Below are 21652 nucleotides of genomic sequence, written 5' to 3'. Positions count from 1 at the left end.
TGCTATGCAAGATTATTCTTTGGGGTTTTACGAGACATTATTACGATAAGGAACACTGCTAGCAGTATGTGTTTGAAAAATTAGGTTTTTGATTGATAAAAATTGCTTTCTAGATTCAAAATACAAATTGTCACTTACTGAATATTTGTCTTCCACATCAGTTCCCCTGACATTTCTCCTCCATTTCAAGCAGGTATCATTAAAAATTAATACATTATTGAAAGCTTCCTTTACTGTAGAGACAATTAAAAAAGAGATCAACTTAGAAAACTCTACCTCCTTCAGCTTAATTGAATATGAGCAGCTGAGAAGAAAAATTTTTTTAAAGTTTTAAATTTCATTCTTTTCTAAGACAGAGGGGTAGGCTATCATTTCTTTTTGAATAAACAAACAGGATAAGTAAAGCATGATCTTTTTATAGAGAAATCGGTTTTTGGGGAAACCCAAGCATGCTATTTAGGAAATCTAACACATGATTTACTTGTCCAGGCCTAGAAGGTTATAATGACAGAAAGATCAAGGGTTTAGGCCTCCTGATTTAAATAAAATTATCACAGAACAATTTGTTATAGTTGATGCCCTTCGGGAAAAAGCATGTGAGCAAAAGCATTTTTGTGGATTCCAAAAGCAATTATTTCTCAAGGTCTGTCTCACCAGAATTAGTATATCAGAAGACAAGCCTAAAGTCTCTATGACTAAAACACTACAGAAATTCACTGTTAGAACATGGCTTCTGTACAGCTACTGATAACTGCCAGAGCCTGTTAATCACTGGTAAACACAGGAACTTTGTCTGTAATGCTCATACCACTTCCATTAGCAACACACAGCCAAGCAACAGGGAACTCTACTACAGAGAGAGAATCATATTTCAAGGCAAAAAATAGAAACCAGTAGGCATTGTACCATGGACCAAAATTCTGTACCAATCCTGCCTCAGTAAGAAGGCAAGTCCTGAAAAAGCAAATTTGCAGAATCTTTCAGAAGGGCACTCTCTGCCCCTGGTCTCCTTGCTCATAGAGTCAATGGCCAAGTGAGCAGAAAGAAAAACATCTTGGAAAAAAGAGGATATTGACAGTGGCTACATGCATGTAGCCAGCATAAAGAATTATGAAGTCTAGGAAACAGCTCCTTTTCCTGTCTGTTAAGACTCAAATCAGTGAACTCTGCAGCACAGTAAGTTCTTTTATAAGCACATAGAATACAAAACACAACCTACCCTTTGTCTGAATTGCTACTGTAACTGAGACAGTGATGTTTGCAGAAGAAATGGTAGTTATATTCACTATGTAGTTACTTCCAGAGTCCAGATCTAAACACACCTTTGGATTATCTTCACTTGTACTGATGTTAAATATCACATCTTCTGAGAATACCTTCTCATCCAATCTTTGGCCCAATATATGAAACTATTGAAACAAAGACAGTAATGCAATTTGTTGACTCTCCAAAATTCAGAATATTACCTTATTTCGTCCTATTGGTTCTTAAAGGGAACACAGGATTACATCTGGTTTAGAGAATCAGTTCAAGGAAAATATATATTTTGACTAGCTATGGAATGTCTTAACAAACTAGATCTTTAGTTCTTCTGTCTGTTAAAATTATTAATATTATTTCATATATTTCTACAAGAGATAGAAGGAATCTATAATTGAATCTAATCCAATCTATTAGGAACCTAATCTACTGCGGACCCTACAAAGATCTCCAACTGAAATAGCAATGTGTAAGCAAATATTGTTTCTTGTTTACAGCACAAAGATAGAAAGTACATCTACTTGTTACTTTCTTTCCCTTTTGCTAGTTATTCCCCCGTGCCCCACAGAAGCAATAGTAAGACAAAACGCTAAAAAACAGTAGACAAGCTTGTTTAAGATTGTCCCAGCGTAGTGAAAAAGAAATCTGTTGCTTGTATGACATGAAGGGACAGACAAAGCTCACCTTCTCTGGCTATTCTGAAGTGTCTTTCAGATGACAGAATTCAGGAAAAGCATGTGAAGAGAGCACATTATACCAGAGAACCACAGCTTGCCAGTTACCATTGGCTACATAAAAAATAGTTTTGACCTGTTAGGGGAACTGGGAAGCTGTGTTTTCCATCTCAGCAGTGCTCAATAAAAGTACACAAACTAAAAATACTTTGGTTATAACATAGGAGGAGAAAGATGGGTTGTTTTCAAAAATTATTACCCAACCTTGAAATGTTTTCCACATTAATGTACTTACCCTGGACACCCTAAATAATCCTTTTTATTTTTTCCTTACTTGTAGATACTAAAAAAAGGGGGGAAACCCAAAAAACACAAATACAAACAAAACCCCCTTTTTTGGGATGTTATTGTGAAATCATGGAAAGTCTTATCATGTTGTTTTGGCTTTCAATAACACTGGCCGAATTTTTGTTTCTGGAAATTTATGCCTTAAGCTTTATTCTTATGCTCATGTAGATTTTAAAAAAGAGAAAAAAAAGTCCTTACAAAAGTTGTTTTCAATTTCCAAGAAAAATGGTTCTAAAATGTTCAGATATACATCAGTTGAAACTGTTGAGCAAGGCACACTATTTTGATATACCTTGCATTTTTAAAACATGTTATATCCAGTATCTGCAGGTGAGACACAGTTCAGTTGAGAAGCTTGCCAAAGACAGGGACAGAGCCCAAGTGCTGCACTGTTTTCTGTGGCAACGTGAGCTTGAGCTCTTCAATGGAACTTCACTAAAACATAAACTTATGCAATAACCTCTTAAAGATTCAAACAGGCATTTAGGTGATTTACGGGAATGACACCCTGAACCCTGAGTTTTTTCACCTACCTTTAGGACAGGAATTTTCTTCTTTCTTAACACAGCTAGTCACCTCCAGGAGTTCCACTGGGAAGACTGAGACAAACTGCCTCACCAACAAAACCCACAACACAAATATCCAATGCTGAATCAGCAGATATAACCACAACAAAGTTACTTCCAAATCTCAAATACTTTCATTATTACTTACTGTGTATGTTTCCTGCACTCCCATTCTTCCGCTTTTCCTTTGCCACCTCACACATGTTTCATTGAAAATGGAAAAATTACTAAATAATTCCTCCTCTGTGACCAAAAGCATGAACACAGAAAGAAAATAATTACTTCTCATGCATAGCTTATGTTTGGAGCAATTGCTTATTTCTTACTTTTTCTTTTTTTTGCTGTGTTTCTTTTGTCCAAACAGGAAAAAGCCAAAGAAGGTAAGCACATGCTAGGTAGAAAGCTTTCTCTTAACGGTGTTGGCTCCTAAACTTAAAATAACAGGCTAACTGAAGAAGCATGTCCTGAGCTAAAGACTGTGAACTCTTTAAACATATAGCCAGCATTACATAAACTGACCCAAGGAACTTTTAAGAAAGCTTCTGTGTTAGACTGGAAAAGAGTTTATTTGTAGCTGAATCAAAGTTTTGGTTCATTATTGACTCGAGTTGCTTTTTAAAAGGTCTTGGCATTTTTTTCTTGTTGTAGAATAAATAAAATTAAATAACACAGCAGAAAACTTTTCCAAACAAACACTAGATTAAAACAATGGAGCCCACAGAACCAAGCATGTAGGAAATACAGCTCTAGCTACCAGAGATACATCCCTCAACACACAGCTGTTTATTTGTACACTTTATAGAAGAGCAGGCTTTCTCAGAGACAAAGCACAGCTAGGAAGGTCAGCTCATCCACACTTTTTTTCAGCAGCTCTCTCACTGCTGTCATTAGACACAGTGCAGTTGCTCTTACATGATGAGATACCGTTCTCACATAGCTAAGAGCTAAGCTCCCGGTCACAACTCAGATCGACAGCGAGCATACCTACTCCTTTCCTTCACCAGCCTTCAAATTTTCATTCCTTTCTCCTACCACCATATTCTCTTGTTACATTCACTATATGACCAAGGTCATACAAACCCAACCTCATACAGAATCTAAGCCGAAAAACACTTACTAGCTGCTGAAAAATTGAAAGGTATTTATAGGACAGCATTGGTAGATACTTCAGGGAATATTCACAAAATAGTTAGTGAATTGTTCTGATGTTAAAGCAAGCACAGGTCAGGGCACTCTTGCCTTGCATATAAACTTCATTACCATCTCACAGGGGACCTCTTGTAGCATGTGGATATCAAGCTGGCACTAAAATAAATCAGGACATTAAGAGTTTCTAGCATTTCTAGCATTCCATACTTTGGCAGATATTTAGAACTACAATGTAACTGTTAATGTATTTTGCAGTCCTTTTTTTTTCTGATTATTAGAACTGCTATAAAACTGTTTTCTAACATTATCTCCCTCTCCATATATTCAACAAATACATGCCTCATTCACTAGAACAGTTCATCTCCCAACTAATTTTAACTCCCCCATTCCACATTCATTGTATTTGGAAATGCTGTTGAAAGCTTTCATGTTTCCAGGACAGAAGAAAGAAATTAATCTGTGCGTCCTCTAAAACAAGTTTCTTATAAATAGCTGTGCGATTGACTGTATTTAAGGGCTGCTTATTGTTATTGTTATCTGTTTTGCAGTACTGCCCCAAACTCCGCAGTCTAAGGCTTCTGTACCAAGATTATGTTCAGTTGTTGCATTCTTTAAACAAGACACAGTTTTATTAAAAGAGTGCATAGCAAGAAGGACACGGAGACAGAGGGAAAATGTTTCCATATCCATGAGATCTGAATTAAAATGCATAACAAGGAGGCAGGAGGGAACAAGAGAGGGAGTAATCTATAAGACTTCTTGGCAAGAAAATCTGCAACTTGACTTATGAATTTATATAATACAGCTAAAAAAAAGGAAAATAAAGCAGAAAACAACAAAAGGGATTGCACTGGATATTTAGGCAAGGAAAGAAATCTTTACAGTGGCCTCCTTGGAAGGAAGAAGGCAGAACTAGTAGCTTTTTTTTTTCTGTAAATACATCAACTTTTTTTGTTATGCTTTCTGAACTTTGAGGACAAGTCCACGGGGCAATGACCATAAATTCACAGAATAGCTAGCAGGTCTTTTCTCAAAAGTTTCCACTTTAAATGGATGTGAATGAAAGAGCATGAAAACCTCTGCAGAGCAATTACCACAACAAAGTCTACAGCTTTCTGAGGAGACTGATTTTTCTCCTTTACTCTTACTGATCACACAATCTTTGTTAGGACAACCAAATATAAAGAAAGGCCCTGGTTTAACATTTATCCCAGCAGCATAAACAGAGTCTCCAATAAACAGCACAAAGACTTCTCTGAAAAAAACATTTTGCAACTAGAGGGAGACAGGTTTCTTGAAACATTCATTCTACTCTGAAATATAACAGTGGCAGTGACTTATAGAGATTGGGAACTCACTTTGTGAAACACACAGTAGCAGACAGTAGCAGACAGTAGCATCCAGGTCTGAAATGTATCTAAACTCACAAATAAACTGGGAGAGCAAAGACCCTGCATTTGCCTATATCTCAGCACTATACATTTAAACTTATGATTAACCAAGACAAGTGAAGTTCACTGCTACCCCACTGATCTTCAGGTGACCTTCACAACCTTTTCCTATCCCAAAAGAAAAGGTCCTAGAAACAACATGCAAATAAATACCTGGAGAACCAGAGGTGAAAGGTGAAAAGTCCTTCAGGAGTCAAAGAGAGAAAGGCAGATTTAGGAGAGGATAGAGAGATGCAAATAGCACCTGACTGTTGGCAGCCAGGAAAGACAGGTGTTAGTAAACACAACACAAATGGTAGAATGCAGAAAAAAGCAAAGTATTTCAACAGCACCAGTGAATGTTGGAGGGGGAGAAATTACATCAAGAAATTCAAAGATACCAGCTTTTTTACCAGAAAGCAGACAGAGTCAGCTCCACTCTGACATTTATCTTCAAGTAGCTAAAAGAGAATCCACACATGCAAGTTCATTTCCAGAGTTCTTGCTACCTATCCCCATGCATAGAAGCAATTTAGTGGAAAGAAAAACCCCAGGTATTAGATTTCTTTGTATATTTTTGCCTGTTCAATTCTGTATCAATATCTTTGCCCTGAACTCCTGAGGTGAAAGGAGTCTGTGCCCCAACAACCCCATACCTCAATTCTGTAAGTGATGAACAATGTTGCAAATGCCATCTGCTACTAACCAAACATATTTTTGCAATTAAATAAATGAAAAAATCTCAAAGACAGGTGCCAAGAGGGTGGTGCCAGACTCTTTTCAGTGGTTCCCAGAGACAGAATGATGAGCAATGTCCATAAACTAAAACACAAGAAGGTTCACCTGAACATAAGGGAAAACACTGAGGGTGGCCGAGCACTGGAAGGGGCTGCTCAGGGAAGCATGAAGACATTCCAAACCCACTTGGATGTGTTCCTGCGTCACCTGCTCTAGGCGACCCTGCCCTAGCAGGGAGATTGGACTGGATGATATCCAGAGGCCCTTCCAATAATAACGGTTCTGAGATTCTGGGAAACCAAGCACTTCTACTCCACAGGGAAAGAAGTTCTGTGAGGACCAGACACACAAGATGTGTAGGCTCACATGATGAGCACACTAGACAACAGGTATTTTAATCGCTGGTCTGTTCTCAGCACTTCAATCACCTCATTTCATGTGTATAAATGAGAGGTTGGTAAAAATTCCAATCCAGCTTACTACTGCCTTACCTTACTGATGGCTTAATCCAATCAGCATCACAAATAAAATTAACTTTGCAATTAAAAAGTTTAATTAATTAAATGTAAAATTAATATTTTTAGCATTTAAACTAGCTACTTAGAAAAGTACTATTATACACACACACACACACATATATATATATATTTACCATGTATCCAAACAGACAATGCACCAAACAATGCAAATAAAAGGCATGCATAACAATCACTTTTTAAGAAATGAAGAAATGAATTGTCAAAGAGAATTTCTTGCAGATGTTCTGTTAACTGCCTCATTTCTAATGGAATTTTTCAGGCAGGATAAAAGACAATTGGTTTTCCAATGCCTATCATGAATTAGTTTGGAATGGAACATACTTTCTCTGATTTTAATGGGTGTTACTGTTACATGCCATTAAGACCACGTAAATGTCAAAGGCATTCCTGCACAAGCAGAAATTTTATTTAATTTTAAAGCAATTTGTTAACTCTAGTGAATATGAAAAATGTAGAAGTCAAGAAGATGGAAGATTTGTAACAATTTTCGGTTGACTAATTTTTTTTAAAGAAGTCTAGACTAGTTAGGCTATTTTTGTAACTCTTCTTTGCCACTCTATTTGACAATAACTGACTTTTCTGGCTCTCTGATCCAGAAGCTAGGGCTGGAATCTGGCAAAGCTCTTGCTGAAATCCATGGTAATCCTGTGAGTGCAGTCTGCAGGTTCGGGTCCTTCAAAACTTCACAGCGCTCAAGACAACTCTTGGCACTTCAAAGACTGACAGACCTGACTAACTCAGTCACTTTACACAATGCTGGCTTCAAAATCAATTCACAAAATACACTCATGTGAGTTTCCTGAATGAAATATGAATCGTGACTTCTAACAACAGCAGTTCCATTTTCACTTGGACACTTTAAAAGCTGAGAGAACTGCTTTTCTGCATACTCATTTTACTTGATGTCACATGTTTTACATTCACCAGAGATGCTCAAGAGGTCAAGTGAGGGAAGAGAGGCCTCATGCAGTAACTTTGTATAAAGTTAAGTGGCAGCAGGCAAGGACACATTTCTAGTCATTTTGAAAACCATGAAGATGTTTCAAAGCTAAATGAACACCATCTTCTGCAAAAGGCATCACTGCTAGAGATAGAAAGTGATAGACTACTCCTTTTTAGGACACAGGAGAACATTAACGAGCACAACAGTAACAGTCCAAAACATCTGCTTATTGTTGCTGTTAATAAAATGTCAGTACGTCCTGTTTCCAAGCACACAGTATGACAACACATTTATTACACATTTCCCTTGTCAGAACTCACTCTTTAATAAGAAAATAATTCTGAAATGAAATTCAGAAAACTAGATGTAGGCTGGAAAGGCAACCATGAACAAATTTTGCTTTGATCATTACGAGAAAACAAAAAACAAAATAAACAATGAGGGAGAGAGAGAGATAAAGTGCTTCAAATTAAATTGCCAGTATTTTCACTGGAGTGCTTTTTACAGTACTAGAGTAACATGAAAATATTGCTAAATGCCTTCTGCCCCTCTGGTGACACTCCATGGGCTTCTGAAGCTGAAGGCAATTGTATGAGGCAACAAAACTCCAGTAGCATTAGTCAATTTCTGTTTGAGAAAAAAAGCAAGACAGCTATAGAAGATCTGTGGCATCCAGTAGAAGTTGCTGTATTGTAAACACTCTCTTCTGTGACCTCTCCATCCAAAAGTGCCACCACATTCCCTACATCATAAATCAGAAAGGGGTTTCTTGCCCTCATTCTTCCTCTGGCTCCTAACTTCAGAACAGGAGTGACAAACTAATTAAATTGCAATATAAATAGCAACTTTCTATGGTAATACTTACCTTTGCACACGTATGTAATATTCCCCCATGACTGATCTATTGTGCATTCTGAAAAATTCCTGTCTCCATTGAAATAATATCCTTCTTTGCAGTGGTAGTACACTCTGCTCCACAGAGTGGTAGAGTTGTCCCAGGTCATTGTCGTGTGTGGAATCAGCAAAGGTTTGCCACAGTCTATTTCTAGAACAGAGAAAAGCAGGAAAACAAAACATTTAAATGAAAACAGGCAAGACATATCAAAGTCCTAAAGATGGAGGGATGAACTGTCCCAGCAGGTTACGCTTTGTTTTTTCCACTTCTTAGAGATTCCTAGAAGTCAGGGAGGTCATCAGATCCCAAAATTTTGTGGCTGGAGACCTTCTAGCAGGCTGAGATATTTATCCTACAAGATGACCCATAAAATAAAAGAAAGTGTCCTGATTAGAAATGGAGAGCAAGGATCTTTAAGCAAATTTTTGTGAACAAGTCTATCTTCCCACAACACTCTCTTAACCTCCACAAGCTATTTATTCCTTTATTTTACCTACCATTAGTAAAGTAGATATTAAAAAACACACTTGGTCCTAGGAGTGTCGTGAAAGAACAGCATCAAGAAGGTTATGTTCCTTTGTCAGTGGATTTAATTCAAATTTTGAAAAGAGATGCTGCTATAGACAAGATGAATGACCAATTCTGGGGGAAAATTTGATAGATTATGCAAACCACTTCACAGATAATTAGGAAGCTGGGATAATGAACTAATAATTTAATTCATTTGCTCAGGTTTTGGGGGCTGAATAATAGAACAGGGAAGAAAAGGAATAAAAAGTGAAGATCAAATAGATGGAACAGTATTATTTAGGGTAAAATCTGCTTTTCAATTCACAATGAACGTTATACCTCAATAAAAGATTCTATACCACTTCAGTTATAAGAAGCAAACACTGTAAGAATTAAAATCTTACCCTCATTAAAGCTCATATGGAGCAAAAAAGTTCTTTTAAAACCATTCAATAATTATAAGTGATTCTGAAATTCTATTAAAAACAAAAGGAAAGCAAAGAAGTAAAAGCCAAAGCTTATAGAAACATGATCTGTACAACATTTAAAGGAACATTTAAACTTATGTATTTCAATGGATAATACATCCACCATCATGACTATCTTCCTTTTCATACACCAATGAGTATGAATCTATCTACTATAAATCATGAGAATAAGCCTTGGAATAACTAATGCTCATGGAAGCATGTGCTTAACTCATGGAAGGACAGTATGTGATGAGACAGAAAAATTCCTCCTGTTCCAGCTACCTGCCCACGGCCATTCTGTAAGCAGACTTAAATGCAGAAGCAGATTCTTGTGTAACACTGCAAACCTTCTCCTCAGACTGATGACACAGAATAAGAATATTAAAGGCCATTCTAAAGGTGGAGAGTGGTTATAACATACACATGGAGCATTAAAAAAATTACTACATTTGATTGCAATAAACTGAAAGCTTGATCCAGTACCAAGCTGAAAAGATATTGCTTAACCAACAAGTGGAAAAGTGAAGCTGTGAAAACTGACTAAAGAGTGTAATTATTCTAAGGTCTCCTAATGTAGAATATGAGCCCAGATTAAAAAAACACAAACCTGAAGAGTTTTTTTTAAATGTATCGTTGTGTTCCATCTTATTGAGGAACTCTTTAGACTACATTCCTCCAAATCATGGCACTGTAAGAGACCTGATTCATCTCAAAAGGCAAAAGCATGTATGAGCAATCATAATTTGCAACTGGAAACTGTCCAAATACCGGAATGTTGAAGGTATGTTAATAACTAACAGCAGTTTGTTTTCTGATAGTGGTTTCAACTGCTATCAGAAAAGTAGAGTGGATATTGAACTGGAAAAACATCAGCAATTTAGGCTGCATTTTCATCTCATGGTAATTCCATTGGGATTATGTTCTCGGAATGTTAACTTTCAACAATTTATTGCAACTTCATTAGCAACACAAAAAAAACACCCTGTTCAATATATGGTTTTTATTTTGTGACAACTTTCTATGCCAGAAGACTGTGTAAACTGAATGCCCAAAGAGGATGACTGATATTTATTACAGTGACTTAAACAGTATCTATGCTAAACAAACCAGAAGGCAGGCTTCATTTACCTTTGCAGACCAAATCAGGGCCATCCCACTGTCCTCTGGCATTGCAGACTGCAGTGCCACTGCCACCTGCCATCAGGTACCCATGATCACAATCATAGGTGACTTCACTTCTGTATATGGTCCCACTCACAGATGTTGGACGTGCATTCAACACAAAAGGTGGAGCCCCACAGTCCACACCTGAGGAGATGAAGGAAGAGGAAGACAGATCTATTCAACCAGCAGCAGCAATGACAGCTGTACTCACATAACTATTTCTTCATCTTTACCAGCCAACCCTCTTCTCCTGTAGTAATGCAATATTTCCTCAGGTCCTCTGCAATATTCCCACTATGACTGACAGTGCTGTAGCTACTCCAAACTTCTACTTCCAAATAAAAGGATGCTTTTCTGTCTTTCTCTCAGAATAGCATGCTAAATCTGTGACTCCCTCCTCAGTCTAGCTGAGAATCTTTAGACTCTCCTGCTTTTACAAACCTGATTACATTGGGTAAGGTAGTTCTTTACCATTCACAATGAGCAACACTCAAAGGAAGGCCAATGAATATCAACAACTCGCAAGAATTACATTCCACAATCTTTCTCTAGGAACCTCTTGAGACTCAGACTCTGGGCACTTCCTTCTTGTTTTCAAATTCATCGTCCTTTGTTTTTTGGGGGTGTGAAAGTGTTACTTGCATTGTTTTAAAATTGTTTTATCTTTTCTTTCTTATGAATTTCTAGTGATAGTTAATATTTTGCTTTTCCCAGCCACACTGTTTTAGCACCCTTATTTTAATTCACTTCCCATAAATGTTACATTTCTACCCATTCTTGGAGGAAAAAAAAAAAAGAGACAGAGAAAGGGAAAGAATTGGAAACAAGGAGGACTGTTTCAGAGAAAGAATGAACTCTCCTCACTAAGTGACAATTTCCAGGATGACGATTCTCCCCAACAGAATTGCTATCGCAGTGTGTATTCTGTTAGTTAGCACTTCAAGTATCATGTAACTAACACAAAGCCTTTCTAACTACTCATGGGAACACAAAAAGAATCCTGCACCCATAAGCAGTAATATTGCCAGAGAATGGATGATTAGAACACCAAAGCAAGTACATGTTTTAAAGACAGTCATAGGAAACTTAACTCTTCAGAGATGTGGAAGTGTTTGCTCATGCACAAATGTTCTTAAAATTATGAAGACTACCCAGAGATGAGGATTGCTATTATGCCCTCTTTTGCACCTACAGCAAACCTTCAGAAAAAAGTTCACAAGGTGTCAGGAAAATTGATGCTTTCATAAGAGGTCAGTCACACCTTTCAACTCTGGAGCCTTTCCCATGAAATGCTAAAGAAATCTAGTTGTTTTCTAGGCCTCAGCTCACAGGCAGGAGGACACACTGCAGTGTCTGTAAAAATGCAGGGACTAGCATAAAAAATGTCACTACACTAAAGAAAAAGGCAAACAATAACATGTCCTTTAATTTTCTTCTTTTTCTGCAAATAACCAGATCTTGAACAAACATTTCCTTCAGATTGTGGAAATAGTCTACTATCTTCACAAACACACTCCCCATGCATGAACTCCCTTAATGAAGAATTTAAGAAAGATGTAAGACTCTTTTCACCTTTACAGCTTAAAGAGGCAGGTTCCCAAGTTTCATTTGCAGTGCAGTACGAGAACTTTCCTTCATTGCTGTAAAACCCTTCTTGACACTCATAATGAACTGCACTTCCTGGTAGCAAGCTGTAGTTCCCCACAATGTAGCCATGCTTCATTTCAGGAGGGGAACCACATCCGATTTCTGCAAAGAGACTGGCTTGAAAGATCTCACAGTACATAAATCACAACATTGACTGCTTTAAAATCAGCTAAACTAGATAGTCACATCCCAAAATACACCTGATCTGATGAGTCTGAGGGCTTACCAAAGAGGTACAATAATAGATTTGAAGAATTGTCCTGGCCACAACTGGAGGAACACAGGGAAGCAGTTATTGAGCTACATTTTTACTAACGTACAACTGGAGCCACTCACAACACCGAAGATGAGACACTGCAATGTGATGGTGCTTTGCATGGGCCAGTCTTGTTACAGCCATGGCTGAATGATACTTCAACATCAACAGGAAAATTTCAGGCCCCAAAGCACAGCCTTATTTCCCTGTGCATGGGAAAAGTGAAGCACTCTGCAGCAGATAAATTGAAATGTTCTGCCCCTCAAATCCTTCATCTCATTGAAACAGCCTGCATACAAAAGCTCCACTCCCCAGCACATCTGCTTGGACAGGGCTCCCTTGTGCAACTCTGCAAGAAACACAATTGGTACAGACACTCTACTTCACCACAGAATATGGAGAGGCCAGTCAGTGAGATAAAGAAGCAGGATTATCAGCAGTTCTGGCAAACCAAGCGGAGCACTCCAGTCAGAAAAAGTGAGCAATTACAGGCTGTGAGATGTGTTGAAGGTTCTGGCAATAATTCAGAAATAAAAGCTGAGTATAATCTAGGCAGCTCCTTCCACCTGGGATGCCTGTGTTCACTATATACTAGGATATCCACAGCTTACACTGCTAGCAGTTTGCATCTGTGAAAACTGACACTAAAGACACACTTTCAAATTGGAAACTTGATTCTGGGTGGTTTTTTTTGTTATGGCAACATAACCTGAATTGTTTATTTATGCAGGAGGCACAGTACGTAATAAATAGCTAAACTGTTATTTTATTATTCCTGTTCCCTAGGCTTTTTTCATTCATCCAACCTCTCTTATCAGCTATTCAGTCTGTCTTCTCTTCCCCTTTATGGGGTGTGATTACATAAACAACTGGATTACAACACACTTCCTTTCTACTCAGAAACGAACTACATTACTTTCATAACATCATCAAGCTTCTCTGACCCTGCATATCTGAAGCACTGCTGAGAACCTGTAGGAATATCTGGTGTTTACTCTGGGATGCTGACATCACTGGAACAAACTGAATACAAGAAGGAAAAAAAACAACCTATGGCAAGCAAAGTCCAGAGAAAGGGTTTCTGCCTGGAGAAGCACAGGCCAGAACAGGCTCTACACTATGGTGCAACACGTGATTTTATCTGCTAGCAAAAAGAGCATCCAAAGACTCTCACCTTTGCATGAAACTATGTTTCCATCTTGACGAAAAGAACGTTCTCCAGTTTCTAATTTATAACCATCATTGCAGTAACACATATAGCTTCCTTCAGTATTCACACATCTTGCATTGTGACCACACAGCCCAGACTCCTCACATTCATCAATATCTAAAAATTCAGAGAAAAGTAAATGCACTTCATAATAGGGGGGTTTTGTTTTAATTAATTAATAAAGGGCCCAAGCTTAACTCTTCCTTGAAGAGTTCTACACAGCTTCTCACAGCTCTTCTAGGAAAACAAAGGAGCTTATTTTTGTCTCATCTTCAAGTATCTGGAAAGAGGACTGTTGCAATTTTGTCACTAGCCAGCTTTAGAATTACTGCTGGTTTACTTGACAAATAGTTTCCAATGTTATATGCTGTTCAAACAATTCCAGAAAAATCCTGTATCTGGACATCTCTTAGTTGGTTACAACAGTTCATCACTAACAAGAAGCTCGTTAATATTCTACACCAAACACAAAAGTTGCAATGTGGGAAATTTTAAGTATCATCCTATTTCGTTAATCAAGCTGCTGCTGCTTCTTCTGAAAATACCATTGTTTGAATGAGATTGCAAAGTAATGATTTGTAACACAACAGAGTTCAAAATGGAACTATTTCATAGCTGTTAGGAACCTGGACATCAAACAAGCACATTAACAACAGCAGTTCTCTGACATAGTGTCAGAAAATAAGTTCTACAGTGATAGAAAAGAAAAAAAAATTGTGCGGTTCTGGATTTGTCAAGCTCAGAATTCTTTGTGATATCCACCTGTACAGTTTGTGCCATCATTGGGAATAAATGTCTTGTTGTTGTTGGAGGCTCGGTATCCATCAAGGCAAACACAGTAAAAACTTCCATGTGTATTATGGCACAGGGTATGATTTCCACAGATCTTGCTGGCTCCAATCTGGCATTCATCTTTATCTGTCAGTACATTCAAAAAACATCAGAGAGAAATTAAGAAAAATTGGGTGACTTCCCTTCCTCACTCATGCTCAAGTAACCAGACTTCTCCTTACTGATTTGGGATGTAAACACTGCTAGTAAGCTGGAGAACAACAGAAACTTTTGTCCCTGGATGAAAATGTGAATGCAGTTTTGTGACACAGCTTAAGTTATCTAAGAGCTGCTGAAACCAGAGGGTGCTACTCTATCCTTCCACTCTTTCTTATGGTGTACATTCCATACAGCACCTCATGGAACACCTGGGTGGGGGCAATCCCAATCCTCCTACAGTCTGGGTAGAGCATGGATCAGGAGCAGCCTTGCTGAGGACTTGGGGGAGCTGGTGGGTGAGAGGCTGGGCATGAGCCAGCCATGGGCACTCCCAGCCCAGAGAGCCAAACTTGTCCTGGGCTGCATCCAGAGCAGCGTGGGCAGCAGGGCAGGGAGGGGATTCTGCCCCTCTGCTCTGCTCTGGGGAGAGCCCACCTGGAACCTGCATCCAGCTCTGAGGTGCCCATTGCCCAGCTGGGGCAAGTCCAATGGAGCCCATGAAGATACCCATGAGCTGGAGCACCTCTTCCACAAGAAAAGGCTGAAGGGGTTGAGGGTTGCTCAGGCTAGAACAGAGAAGGTCTGAGGAGCCCTTATTATGGCCTTCCAGTACCTAAAGACTACTTTCAAGAAAGCTGGAGAGGCACTTTGGACAACATCCTGTAGTTCTAGGACAAAGGAGAACTGCTTTAAACTGAAAGAGGATGGATTCAGATTTGGCACTTTGAAGAAATCCGTCATTGTAAGGGTAGCGAGGCACTGGAACAGGTTGCCAGAGAAGTTGTGGATGCCCCAATGCCCCATCCCTGAAAGTGTTCAAGGCCAGCTTGAACAGAGCTCTGAGCAACTTGGGTCTTGTGGAAGCTGTCCCTGGTCACAGCAAAGGGGTTGGAACTGTGTAATTTTTAACATCCCTTCCAACGTGAAGCATTCCATAGTTCTATGGCTTTCCTACAATGAGATACCTGACCTCTGTGCAGGATCCAGCAGCTGTCAGTGCTTTGTGAAAGAAGGGTAAGAGACAGGCAGAAGATCATCATTGGTGAAGGGCCACCCCCTTCAAGCACTGGTAAGACACAGTGTTTGACAAAATCCTTTGATTCACATATTGATATGAGATAGTCTTACAAGGACATTATCAGCCTGGTATGTTGTTCATTAAAATGTTGCTAATGTTGCCATGAGTAAAATTAGTTACACTAAATTACAGTAACAAAATGCTAAACAGCACTTCTGAATATGTACAAGCCTTTTGGTGAGGAAAAACAATCCAAATATATTTCATGGGAGATTATTCCAGGAAACGACAAAGTTTTTAGCACACTTTGAAGAATTCATTAAAATTACTTGAGAAGGAGCATTTTAGGAAGTTCCAGAGTTTCTTTCCATTTTAGATGCAGGCAGCTTACCTTGACAATGGGTTCTTCCATTGCCTACAAATCCATAATTGCAGATACAAATACTTTTTCCTCCACTTTGCTGACATGTTGCATGAATGTGGCAAGTTGCACAGACATCAGGAATGGATCTGTTCACAATTACTTTAAGGACAAAAAACCACAATTACCTTTCTTGAAATACCCAACAAGTGGCATGGTAGGATAACCCGCACAGAATTGAAAGTGAAGATAAAATCCAGATTAAAACACATAGAATAGACTACTACCTCCTCCCACCTCATTTTGGAACTTGGAGGAAAACCACAGCTATTGTATTAAAAGATGAAAGATTAAAAATAAACAGAAAGGATTAAACAAATAACTACACTGAACATTTTTGTCCATCCTTCTCTTCTCTGAGAAAAGAACAAAGAAAAGAGTTTTTCAGGTTTCAGAACGGTTTAGAAGGTATATAGTAAGTAGCTCTATCCAACATGACTAATTTTTCCTCCATGTCCATTTGTTTATCTTTTGTCTTTATTTCTGTTTCCTCTGTTTTGTTGTGCTTTTTTCTATTATTTAGGCATAGACATTTGGGATAGTTAGCAATCTGTTTGTATAATGTGTCAATATGGTAAAAATGTTATTAATAAAAATGTTGCTAATGTTGCCAATGTTGCCAGGAGTAAAATTACTCACACTAAAGTAATTTAATAAATTAATTTATATTAAAAGTGGTTGAGAAGTATGCAACCTAATTTACTATAATTTGACATGGCTGTAAATATACATGAAATTAGAATTTTTTTTCTTTGCATTCATACTTTCAGGGCATTATGTTAATTTTCCTCCATTTTTTAATTAGCTCTTTTTGTTATCACACATACCTTCACCTTCCAAATGACGAATGTCAGAAAGGATAGATTTAATGTAGACAAAGCATGTGTATGCTGATGCCTTTTTACATTTTAAAATAATGAACTAATACTGCACAAGCTGATGTCTGATGTTGCTCAACATAGAAGTATGGAATTTTTTATTTTTCTAAGATAGCCGAAATTGATAAGAATACTAACATCACTGCATATTTAGCATCTCTGACAAATTTTGACTACTCTACAATGTCTAAATACATAACCAGAACTGGAAAAAGGAAGATGAACACTAAGTTTTTTTTATGTATCAAATTTATGACTGTGATAAAGCTGCCTTTCCATATGTACAGGGGTTCAGGTTTTTATGGGCATCTCAAGGCTGTGGGAAGCGTCATAGATTCCTATTCCTAATTATACATGCTTTTATATATTTGAGTATGTGTGTGTGTGTTTCTGATAAGAGCAGAAAAGAAAAACTGTCAGCATGCAATGGCAGCCTACACAGATCAGAAAATTAAATGTACAAACAGCCACAGAGAGAACTTTCTCGTGATACCTCAATCTTCTGATAAGACATGGGAGTATCCTCCCCAGATTGCTGGTTCAGGAGATACAAAAATGTTTCCACCCCACCCCCCCACCCCCCGCCTCCCCTTACTACTGCAGCTGAAATTTTATTACTTTTTTGTCCTTCACAACACACAATTTATCATGCCAGCACTGCAGTCCCCTCACTGCTTTGGTCCTACCCATGCGCTCTCTCAGGCTCCCGCCGTGGCAAGGCCCTCTCAGCCCGGCAGGACACAAGGTCGCTGCCACCACCGCGGTCAGCAGGCGTCCAGGAGACACCTCAGCCAGCGCACAGGACAGCACCCACCACGGCCACCTCCGCCACCAACGCCACGGGTACCATCACCACCACCAAGGGATGCTCCGCCACCATCAACCACCATGGGATAGACCCGGACCCGCATACCAGCATGGGCTGCCCCCAAGGAATGCTCCGCCACCCCCACCAAGGGCACCCATCAAGGCGGGCCCCTGAGGTGGGGCAGGGCTGGCCCCGCTCCGGCTGCCACTGTCCCCCCCGGCCGCACTCACCCCGCGCCGCGCCCCGCGGCAGCGCCGGCAGCAGCAGCAGCAGCAGCAGCAGCTGCGGCCCCGGGGCCCGGCCGCCCCCCGCGCTCATGTCCCCAACGCCGCCGCCGCGCCCCGGGGGCGGACGGGGAGGGGAGCCGGGGGCAGGGCAGAGCCGAGGGCAGGGCAGAGCCGGGGCAGGGCAGAGCCGGGGCAGGGCAGGGCCGGGGGCAGGGCAGAGCCGGGGACAGGGCAGAGCCGGGGGCAGGGCAGGGCCGGGGGCAGGGCAGAGCCGGGGCAGGGCAGAGCCGGGGGCAGGGCAGAGCCGGGGCAGGGCAGAGCCGGGGCAGGGCAGGACCGGGGGCAGGGCAGAGCCGGGGACAGGGCAGAGCCGGGGGCAGGGCAGGGCCGGGGGCAGGGCAGAGCCGGGGCAGGGCAGAGCCGGGGGCAGGGCAGAGCCGGGGCAGGGCAGAGCCGGGGCAGGGCAGGACCGGGGGCAGGGCAGAGCCGGGGCAGGGCAGAGCCGGGGGCAGGGCAGAGCCGGGGGCAGGGCAGAGCCGGGGGCAGGGCAGAGCCGGGGGCAGGGCAGAGCCGGGGGCAGGGCCCGCGGCCCCGGGCCGAGGGCGGCAGCCGCTGCCTCTGGGCGGGCGGGACGCCCTTATCGGCGCCGCCGGGCCCTCGGCACCCCCGGGGCTTTCACCCTCAGCGAGGCCCCTTTCCTCCCCCGGCTCTGCCCGCAAAACCCTCTCTTTTTCTTCCCTTTTTCTCTTATTTTCTTTTTTTTTTTTCTTTTTCCTCGCTTCCCTGGCACAACCCCTTTCCTTCCCCGGGACACCGCCTCTGCCCCGGCCAGGCAGGTGGCAAGGCTGATAAGGGCTGCTGCTGCCCATAGCCCGCCGGCGGGGGGAGAAACGGATGGTAGGATTACTTATGATTCCCGGGAAAGGCGGCTGGATAGACGCACCTGTTTGTACGTGGGAGCTGTGCCGCCGGCGAACGGGACCGAGCCGCAGCGCCGGGCCGGGGGCGCTCCGTGTCCCCCAGGGGAGGCGCCGCAGCTGCCTCCCGGCGCGGAGCCGGCGCATCAGTCCTACCAGGTACGGAGCTGGTGCAGCCGTACATGGCCGGCCCTTACTGCTTGAAATAAAGTAAAGCTTTCTCACAGCAGGCCTTAGACACCGCTGAGGTTAATCCCCGAACCTCGTGTTCAGGCAGGACCAGGAGTGCTGCCTGAAGAGTTTTCTACTCTAGAAAAGTAGTAATAGCCCTAGCGCTCAGAGTCGTCATTCGTGTCCGTGAGCCTGCACTTTAGAAAGCTGCCATAAACTTAATCTACAGATACAGTTGCCCAGTTACCACAACAGAGGAGTGCCAAGGTGAGGAATCGGGGAAGCTTAACACAAAAGTCGAATTTGGCGTATTTGATAACTCCAATGAGATTCCTGAAGTTTTGCTCATGTGCAATGGTGGCTTTTCATTAATGCCTTTGAGTGCTAATTCAGCCCAGTCCTCCATCACCACTGCATTTAAGTGACATAACCTGGTCTTTTCCTGCTTTATTGTAACAAACACCAAATTATCGCTGTCTGATTTCAAGGGACACAAAACCCACTTTCATTGAATCATCAGCTTTATTGATTTATTTACGTAAGCTGCTGTCTTCCAGTTTTGGGGATTTTGGGTTTTGGTGGGCTTTGTTTGTTTGTGGGTTTTTGTTTGGTTTGGCGTTTTGCTTGTTTGCTGTTTTGTAGTTTTTAAATTACTGTTCTGCCTAGTTAAGCATGTATACTCTTTAAATCAGCTTCTGCTATGCTTATACATCTTGACCAGATTTTTCAGCAGCAGCCCATTACATACAAGTATCCTGCTTTTGGAAGAACACACTACAGATGTCATTACTGCATATTTCTCCCTTAAACTTACTGAAATTGGAAGCATGCATTGTCAGTGGTCATAAGTAGCTTATCGTTATAGGGAATGGTTCAGAGAGCTATTGTTTGGCACAACATATTTAAATGGTTTGGAAATTACAGTTTTCCACTTCCTTGGCAGCCCACTGTGTAGCAGACCTACTAATCACTGCAATTTCTACTATTCCTTTCATAAAAAGTAGTTGAAGCAACTTTTTATAATTTTAAACACCTCATGCAGCAATCAGGAAAATATTTTTGGCACAAAGCCTGAAGAAATACGTCATATTTATAAAGAGAACAAATTAAAAATTTTAATAGAAATATTCTTTAAAGAAAGTACCAAAGATGTGTATCAGCTGAAAAAAGTACAGTAGCTAGACTGGAACTGATCTCCTTGTTATGTCCCTGTCTATGGTGTCTCAAACGCACAATTAATTGCTGTTTAAGACATACTTCAGAACCAAATAATTAAACTACATACAAAGGCTACTTTAAATTCAATGCATGGCAATAAGAAGTAAGTGTCAAAAGATGTTTAGAGGTCATTTGTTCTGTTTTCTGCTCTACAACAAGGTCAGTAATATGGTTCCTGACTTGTCTAACTTGCTCTTTATGCTCACAGTGATGTAGAATTCACAGTGTTCCCAAACAATCTCTTCCATTACTTCAGGTTTGAATCCACTGGTGAGATTCATCACAGATCACTTCTGCCCTGAGGTCACCTGCCCAAACCCCAGCTAATTGGTACAAAAAGATAATTAAAGACTTGGGAGGGTAAGACTAATGTCCCAACATGCTCATCCTTAACATCTTCAGCAAATCTTGCTTGTTTCATGTAAAAATCTCTTTATTGAAAACACAGACTAATATCTACTTATATTTTCTGTTTTGGATAAGATCAAAATTTTAATCTTTTCCTTGTCAAACTTAAAGAAAGCCTAGTTTTTAATTACAGTGTTTTCTTCACCCCTAACATTAAATTCCCCAGAAGATGTATGTACCAGTATTTGCTTCAGTTGTTCTCTGTGAAAAGGGTTGTGATGGTCAAAGTAATTCAATTCATCCAGAGATGCCTGGAAGTTTGCTGTGCATTTTTTGCTTGCAAGTGTCTAAATGCAGATAATTGAAAATCTGAAGGGCAAGCTGGATTAAACATCTCCTCAGCCATATGAATTTGTTCTGTCTCCTTTGCAGACAATGCATATCACCATGTTATCTAAATCTCTTTATTTTTTCTCCTAAGGATTTTTGGCATAGACTACACTGCTTATTTTGACACATTAAGACAAAATATTTTATATTAATAGCTCTTTCACCAAACACATTTTTAAAAACTCCACAGCAAACATTTTCAGCTAGAGTGAATAAATGTATTTCATCCTTGTTAACAGATCACTCAGCTATTCATTGTGCAGCTGCATTCTTGAACAGTTTTCTATCAAGTGCTTCTTTCCAAATGGCAATAAAAAGAGTAACTACAGCTTGATGGAAGATTCCTTCTATCTGAATTCTGTCTCGCTTGCTTATTTACAATTAATCAAATTAATAACTAGTTTCTGGTTACTCACTTAGCTCCCAGAATAAGAAACACCAATTTTTGAAAATAACTCAAAATATTC

At 40.4% G+C, this 21652-nt stretch overlaps 1 protein-coding gene across 1 annotated transcript in view; it reads right to left on the bottom strand.

The window, feature by feature from the left end:
• Positions 1-18232, bottom strand: part of SUSD1 (sushi domain containing 1) — a 40895-nt gene extending 22663 nt beyond the window's left edge. Inside the window, exons 1-10 of the mRNA XM_058044053.1 lie at positions 18141-18232; positions 16199-16317; positions 14562-14717; positions 13764-13916; positions 12259-12435; positions 10651-10830; positions 8513-8692; positions 2997-3091; positions 1220-1409; positions 139-233 (exon numbers count right to left, since the gene is read on the bottom strand). Coding sequence (XP_057900036.1) covers positions 139-233; positions 1220-1409; positions 2997-3091; positions 8513-8692; positions 10651-10830; positions 12259-12435; positions 13764-13916; positions 14562-14717; positions 16199-16317; positions 18141-18232 — 1437 coding nt within the window. The remainder of the gene's footprint in view (positions 1-138; positions 234-1219; positions 1410-2996; positions 3092-8512; positions 8693-10650; positions 10831-12258; positions 12436-13763; positions 13917-14561; positions 14718-16198; positions 16318-18140) is intronic.
• Between the last annotated feature and the right edge of the window lie 3420 nt (positions 18233-21652).

The sequence above is a fragment of the Melospiza georgiana genome, chromosome Z, assembly GCF_028018845.1.
Source record: "Melospiza georgiana isolate bMelGeo1 chromosome Z, bMelGeo1.pri, whole genome shotgun sequence".
Lineage (NCBI taxonomy): Eukaryota > Metazoa > Chordata > Aves > Passeriformes > Passerellidae > Melospiza > Melospiza georgiana.
Note: the sequence above shows the minus strand (reverse complement) of the source record. Positions and strands in the feature narration are given on the sequence as shown.